This window comes from Olea europaea, chromosome 5 (assembly GCF_002742605.1).
Source record: "Olea europaea var. sylvestris chromosome 5, O_europaea_v1, whole genome shotgun sequence".
NCBI lineage: Eukaryota > Viridiplantae > Streptophyta > Magnoliopsida > Lamiales > Oleaceae > Olea > Olea europaea.
Genome location: NC_036241.1, coordinates 6,531,634 through 6,540,112, shown reverse-complemented (window position 1 = coordinate 6,540,112; position 8,479 = coordinate 6,531,634). Strand labels below are relative to the sequence as shown.

General features: G+C 32.1%; 1 protein-coding gene across 1 annotated transcript; it reads left to right on the top strand.

Annotated features, from left to right (window-relative positions):
- Positions 1–39: 39 nt before the first annotated feature.
- LOC111394184 (patatin-like protein 2) lies at positions 40–4,459 on the top strand. The gene is made up of 9 exons (XM_023019949.1): positions 40–92; positions 187–221; positions 442–529; positions 661–847; positions 2,546–2,614; positions 3,181–3,368; positions 3,915–3,984; positions 4,103–4,278; positions 4,384–4,459. Exons 1-9 carry the CDS (start codon positions 40–42, stop codon positions 4,457–4,459), a joined length of 942 nt encoding a protein of 313 aa, XP_022875717.1.
- The last annotated feature ends 4,020 nt before the right edge of the window (positions 4,460–8,479 follow it).

Genomic DNA, 8,479 nt, shown 5'->3' with positions numbered 1-8,479 from the left:
CCCCAACTTATGGAAATCTTATTACAATTCTGAGCATTGATGGAGGTGGTATTAGAGGAATTATTCTTGAGTTTCTTGAATCTCAACTTCAGGTACTTAATATTTTCATTTTGATTTTCCATTCCCATCCTGTAAAGCTGGTGTACATGTTATCTGCATATTATATTTCCATTTATTAATCTATAGGAAGGGGTATGGGCCAGATCCCCACCTAGTCCCAGGTGGTGCTTAAATAATAATAAAAATTTCAATTTGCAGAACCAGATATCTTTTAATATTAATATTTCCTTCTCACAAAATGAAGAAACTCTCTGTCAAACAACGATAGATAGATTGATGTATCACTGGACCAAATTGGTACCAAATATGCATTTTTTTTCCCTTGCTAGGAAATTGACGGGGAAGATGCAAGACTTGCAGATTACTTTGATGTAATTGCAGGAACAAGTACAGGAGGTCTACTAACAGCCATGTTAACTGCTCCAGATGAAACTAATCGTCTACTATTTGCAGCTAAAGATGTTAAACCGTTTTAACTTGAAAATTCCCCTAAAATTTTTCCTCAAAAGCGGTATAAGTTAACTTTACAACTATGAAATGCATTTACATTTCTTGTACGTAACTTCTTGTTTTATTGATGAACATTGGCTTCAATTGCAGTGGCTTATTTGGCTGGGTTGGACGACTATTGACATTTTTATTTGGACCCAAGTACGATGGAGAATACCTTCACAAAATTATAAGGGAGATACTAGGAAAGACTCGATTGCATGATGCCTTGACTAATGTCGTAATTCCAACCTTTGATATCAAAAATATGCATCCAAGAATTTTCTCCACATATCAGGTTTACATTTTCTTCATTATTTATTTTCCCCAAAACCAATAAATTTACTAGAGAAAAGTGCAACATTATTTTTCTTTTGTTAATTTCTGATATATCCATGTGCATGTGCATGTGCATGTGGATGCATATTTGTAAGTGTACATGTTGGAAAACTTTAAAGTAATTGAGATAGAAATAATGAGAAGTGTTAACTCTTTAATTTACAAACTAGAGTATGAGCTTATTTAAAGGGATAAATTACTATAAAACGATAAATACACACTGCTATTTAGCTCAAAGAAATATATATATATATATATATATATATATATATATATATAGAAAGAACTAAGACAATGGAGGTGAACAACCAAACTAATCCCAAGGGGACAAATAAGAACTTGAAAAAACTGAAAAATTGACGGTACTACTCTCATTACACGAGTATTTAAACATGATACTAAAGAGAAAAAGATCGTTGTATTTTTCTAAGCCTCCATTTGGCAAACTTATAAATTATAAATAGGAATAAAAGACGAAAGGGGCCAGTCTCTGGACTTTGTAAAGCCAGATTCACTGTTATTGTTATGTTCCGAGTAATCACTAAACCAGCAACTAATCAGTTCAAAGCATTAGTCAATCTTATATAGTAGCAGCAAAATTACATAATTGTTTCAACTATTTCTGCTTACAAAGAGTCAATAAGGATAGACAAACTAGATCAACGTAGGTATTATCAAGTCATAAGGAACTAGAACGAACACATATTCTACGTCTCTACTGTATGAATAAAACTTTTTTGATTCTTATATTCTTAATAATATCAAAAATTTTAGTCGAATGTTATGACTCGACTTGTATCTCACAACCCTTTATTTGTAAGCATATGATAGTGTGGTAGGTCACATAATCAAATAATCTTTGTGATAAATACTTCAAAGAAATATTAATTTCATTCAGTATATTCATTCATATAAATGCTCTTAAAAACTATTTAAACATAAGATGCTCTCTATAAAATAGAGCTAATTTTTTAAAATTATGCTCTAAGAAATTCTTTAAATTAATATTTTAATTTATAGAGTGAGTTTGACTCTCCCACTCTTTATAATTAAATATAGTCAAAGTATTTCATTTTTCAATAGAGAAAAATAATATTATAATTTTATGGGAAGTCAGTGAAATAAAAGATGGGGAAAAACAATTAATATTTTTTGGGGGTAATAAAATTATTTTTATTTATAAAGAGCCTGCATGAGTACTTCAAATTTTTTAAATTTAGAATATTGTATTTAAAAATAGAGTCTCTTCGATATGCTCATTTAAATGTAATTCTTATATTCATGCATACATTTAAATGTATCTTCTTGGACTTTTCTGTGACAAACCTTGTCAATATGCTCAGCAACAATCTTTCTAGGATTTCACAAGATTTATTGAACAGTAGACTGCTTTAAATTTGACTACAAAACCATTGTGTTGTTTGATTGTAATACAATTAAATATTGTTTGTGCCTTTTTTATTCCCGCAGAAAACTTGAAATATTTCAATTTTTTATATTAATCAATCATAGGACCAAAAAATGTAGATAACCTGAGATTTAACGTAATGAAGTGCATATACGGGTCATAGAGACATCGTAATTGGATGCTCGACTATCAGATATATGCATTGGCACATCTGCAGCTCCAACTTATCTTCCTACATATTATTTCAAGAACCAGTATAAACAAAGTGATGTTTGGGAATTCAACCTCATAGACGGTGGTGTTGCTGCCAATAATCCGGTAATCTAATCATCATATATATAGGTCTTAAAGATTTGTAAAATCATGCATTTTGATAGCTTGTAAATAAACCCCTATTTGACTGTCACTTTTTGTGTAAAATGAGTTTTTTTAAGAGTAAAGTTTTAGAGAATGTATGCGTAAAAGAAAGGAAAAAGACTTGTGTTTACGTAAAGAATCGATGGGTGCCCCAATCGTTGCTTGGCATGGGGTAGCATAAGTCGTTTCCACTGAAGAGGTGAGCAGTTTTTGAGAATCTGCCATCTTGAAGACTATTTTATTATGATAATGTGTGGTTGAAATAAGTATGAGAATAAAGGAGCTTTAGAAGAATGATTGTAAAACAGGGACTAAATAAACCCGTTTGTGCCACATCTTTGTACCTTTCAATAACAAGACAAGAAAATTTGTTAAGAACTTATAATTTCGCAAACTCTGCATTATTGCAAGCATTAGTAGCCATAAGCTAAATTACCAAACAGATTTTTGATGGACATCCAGACTTCTTCTCAATTAAGCCTACTGGTTATGGACGATTTTTAGTAATCTCAGTGGGCACTGGCTAGTCGAAGGTAGAAAATAAATATAATGCCAAAAAGGCAGCCAAATGGGTTCTTTTAGGATGGTTGCTGAATGGAGTTTCCAATCCAATAGTGGATGTTTTCACTCAAGGCAGTGCTGACATGGTGGATTTACATATTTCTGCTGTTTTTCAAGTACTCTATTCTAAAGAAAATTACCTTAGTGACGTCGGGTAGGATAGTGATTATCCTATTGGCTTGTTGTAGAGATGATTCACAAGAAAAGAACGACAGAAAATGCCCAAAAATAGAGAAAATACTCTGAAATCAACTCAGTATTATTAATAATGCAGAATGCCCAAAATTAACCCACAAGCCGGGTTAAATAGTTGCGAAATACGAAATTATGGAAAAATTACCAAAAATGGCAAAATTTCGAAATTATACCAGAATAAAATATTAAGTAAAAGAACTAGGTTGCCAAAGATTTGGTTCTATTCGAGTTTTCTAACATATGGAAAAGGGGAAACGAAATATTCCCATAAATAGCAAAAAATGACTTAAAAATTGAATTTTGGAAAGGAAAACAGCGGATTTTGGGCTCGAAATTGACGCCCACCGAGCATAGCTTTTCGGATTTGGGTCATAATAATGATTCCGATAACCGTAGCCAAAGTTATGGCCAAATTACTAAAGACGCGTCAAATTTCCCCAATTAAGGAAATAATTACGATTCACTTTCTATCTTTACGCCGATCTGCCATCTTATGGTATCTTAGCTCCATCATCGTGCTATCTAACAAATCAACATCACTCGACTCGAATCCTCCTGCATCACTTAGAATCCAAGTAAGCTCATGAAAAAGTTTAAGCTATTAGAAACTTTACCCCTTACTTATAAATTTAAATATTTTTTAACATTTTTAAATATATGAACTTATATACAATTTATTTATCTGGATGCAAGGATGACACGTTGACGGGAATAACTTCCTTCTTTGATGGAGCAACGAAGGAGAACTTGAACAAACTAGTCAAAATTGGGCAGAGATTATTGAAGAAAGCAGTTTCGAGGGTTAATTTGTATTCAGGTCTATTCGAGCCAATTGAAAAGGGTGGAACAAATGAGGATGCTTTGAAAAAGTATAAACATACGCACACATAACTATATATTCAAGCATTTGTGTTTTTTATATTGACAATACATATCATTCATATTAACAATTGAGATATTGCTATATCTTGTAGGTTTGCGAAATTACTTTCAGAAGAAAGAAGGCTCCGGAAATTTAAATCACCTTTGAACAAGAAATGCTCGAAATAGCTGAATTATTTTATCATCCTTTAGGCATTTATTAATAATTACTTAGTTCAAATACAATTAGTTCCATCTTCAACGTATGTATTCTATAAAACCTCTGATGAGATATATTTCATTTATTCCTTATTTCATAGAAAGCGTGTCTTGATATCATCTAATAAATACATCGTTATATTTGTAGTATGAGGAAATTGCAATAAATGTCCACTTTCATATGATCATTTGCAAAAATACCCAAAAATATTTCTGTGTCCATTATAAAATAATTTAGACGAAAATACCCTTGTTAATAATTTCTAATTCTACATTAATCACAAATTTTTTATACAATTAAGTGTTAACCAATGACATTTTGATACATAATCTATACTACTTATTTTAGAAAGTAAAAATGTCAATCAATTTAAATACTCCCGATCCAACCCGATCCATATGATTAAAAAAGCGTAGCACTCTCCCACACTCACCCACTTCCTCTCATTCACTTTTCTTTTGTAGCCCTAAAAGTTTCTTTCATTCATCATTGCCCACTGCCACTCCAACTATTAGATTTTCCATTGCCGATTGTCGATCGCCACTTTATTGCCTTAGTTGCCTCTTCTTCTCTCTCTATTAGATTTTTACTTATTTGCCTTTAAAGTTGTTCTTTTTTTTTGGTTGAGTTACTGTACATGATTTCTTCCTTTCTAGATTGTCTTGGGTATCAAGTGAAAATAATAGATAAAATATTTACAAATCAGAATTATGTGGAAGATTTTCCATTCCTCAAATTTCAATGCTATAAATGGAGTCTTGAGATTTTGAAAATTAATTTTATCTAATTTTTCTTTGGAGTTATGGTTATTGATCGTAGGGTTTGATTGATCTATGTTTACATTGCTTTCTAGTTGATTATTTCATAGAGTATAATTTTGTGCAATGCTTGATTAATTTATAACTGGGTAGCAGGTAAACTTGTATTTATTTGTTGTTTGATCAAATAAATAGCTTATTCGTTTCTTGAACTCTATCAATTAAGCACAATATATTTGTGTAGGAAATGTGGTGGACTAGGTGATTTTGTTAAAATTGATTGATTTGACTATTTAAATGTCCTGAAATGCTGCATTGCTATTGAATATGGTTGATATTACTTGTGAAAAGCTCAATAACATGAACAAAATCATGGTTTCATTTGCTTGAGTTCTGCAGTAATTCAAAATAATGCTTAAAGGAGACTTGTACATGTATCGTGGGAAATGAGTGTATGGGGATGGTGAATGATCTACTGGATAATCCAATGAATGTTTTTATGCTGTTCTAAAGATTTTAACTCTATGGTATTTCAGTTTATGATCCAAGTATTGTGATATTAATTGAATATTAGAGTAGAATAATGCTATCATCGTTGTCCCGAAACTCGCTCCAAGGATCACTAAATCAGTGTTTTTGGGGCTCAGTTTCACGTTATCTTTCTTTACCAACCAACCCAAATTGCTCCAACCCACAATTAATATATTTACCTCGGTTGCTTCTTAATCTCACCCATAAAGGACAAGATAACGTTGATGATTTGCAAGCCACAAAGACAGGGGAAAAGCAATGGAAGAAGGCAAGAAAAGAGACCACAATACAAAGATGAATACACCAATTTTTGGAAGCACAAAAGGCAACCACTTTTCTTCTCTATGGCAATCATTTTCACCTTTTCCCATACACAAATCACACACTAAAAAAGGCTAGGTTAAGCACATATATGTAGGTTAGTATAGGCTTTATTTGGGCCAATAATAAGATTAAATGGGCCAAGATTCAAAGTCATCCAAGATGTAATTAAATGGCCCGGGTTGAGCCGTTGAACACTGTTGCTGATAATTATTTCACTCATCAATCGAGGCATATGAAATATATTCCAACATTTAACATCATTGTCTAGGATTTATTGAGTATCAAAAAATCCAACAAATCTTCACCTTGATACGCAGTAAACCTTCAAGCAATTCAAACACATAGTTAGTACTTACATAATCAAGGTAACCGATAAAATTAGGACAACAGACCTTACCTCATGTTATGGACTAGAAACACATATCATACCTGCTCCATATGCTCACCAGGGCTAAAGTCAAAAACACCCAAATAGAAGCAAATAATCACAATAATAAATCAAGAGCAAATAAATATGTGATGACGATATAATATAACATACAAATCATTTCAAAAATGTTCACACAGAACAACAAACTAATACCAAGTTAATCATTATAAATGACCCCAATGAAGATCTCACCACACTTATTCTATCCATTCTGTATTGCCCCCATCTCGAGAACACATATCTCATCTCATTGCTGACTATGCTCACTAGACTGATCACTCAACTCATGTCTAACTGGTAAACTACAATAGATTCTAAGTCTATGGGATAATCCTCTATTTCGACATCACTCCTCCCAACCTACATGGATAACAGGTCTTCACTTAATAGAAATGATAGAAGTGTCTATCTCATACTCCACTTGATCAGGGTCTTTTCGCAAATAAAGGATTCCAACATTTAATCACCTCTCTACTCATTGAAATGTCATATTCTATATTTCCAGTATAAACCACTAATATACCCTTAGGAATTTGTGCTCCACTTACCAAAATACATTCAACACACTTCTAATGCATCACAAACCACTATGCATGTAAACAATTACACTATTAAGATCGCTTCAATTCATGTAGTTATACATAGAGACAAATTGAAAATGATGTCAACGTAGCATAATTAAGCAATCACATATGTAGAAATGATTGCACATAGATTCAAATACAGTAATTAGGTTTACTCTCACTAAATCTCGTTAGGGTCCTCACTTGAAAGCCACATTCATCCCATCTCTCATTTTACCTTTCTGCTTATCTTTCTTCTTGAAATAATTCCTAACGAAGTGTCCAGACTTACCATAGCTATAACACCGTCTACCACTAGACTTGTCCTATCCCTTGCCCTTTTACTTACCATCCTCATCACTTGAGTTACTACTCGAATCACTATTGTATTGAGCTATACCCAAATTCATATGCTTAAACTTCATTCTACTTATCATCATATGTAACTCACCACTCCTCTTATCTTCCTTTTCAGCCTTAATCTCCATCTCCTTACTCTTAAGGAAATCTATGACAATCTTGGGTATCAAGGTGTCCTAACCAAATTTAATTGCATTCCTAACCTCTCTATATGAATCAGGCATTGAATTAAGCAAAATAAACATTTCAGACCTTTTCTTCTTCAACAATTTTGTTAAAAACATCCAAATTGTTATCAAGATCCTTTGAATGGTCCACTTTCAAAACTGAAATTTTTTTCAAGTATGACTTATTAGAAGTAGACTTAAGCGAAAACAGGTCCTCTAACTTTTTCCAAAGTTTTTTTGTAGCATCACTTTTTCTCGTGTCGCTATGATGCCATTTAGAAACAACACGAGAAGGAAAAAAAGTAGTATTTTGTGGATTCTTGTTTTCCAACTTTCTCAAAAATGTGTCAGATATGAGTAAAATAAATGAAGTATAAGCAACTTCATCATATTATTCTTTTAGTGCTTCTGTCAAATTTGTAGAAAATGTGTCACTTATGGCTTTCGAAACATTTTACTAAACTAAAATCAGCTTCATCCGTTTTACCAAATTGAAAATTTTCCTTTACCATTGAAAATTCCAACTTCGAAATATGACGTTATTTTAAAAATATAGAACAACCAAAGTACAAAAATAGGTCGCAAAAAGTAATTCTAATGTTGTAGTATGTACCATTCTAGATTCTTAAGGTTTCGTAAGATTCATGATCTTAGATCAAGGAAATGTTCAAACAGGTCAACTCTAGATGTCCTAACAGAAAAATCAATGTAACACGAAGGTATGATAACAAAAAATTCAATTTCTAATGCAATGCAATTTCACATAGTGGCTAGACGACAATCAGAGCACAAAATCAATTATCAACTTGCAATCAAATTTAGTACTTCGAACATAGGAAATAATTTCTAAATTTTT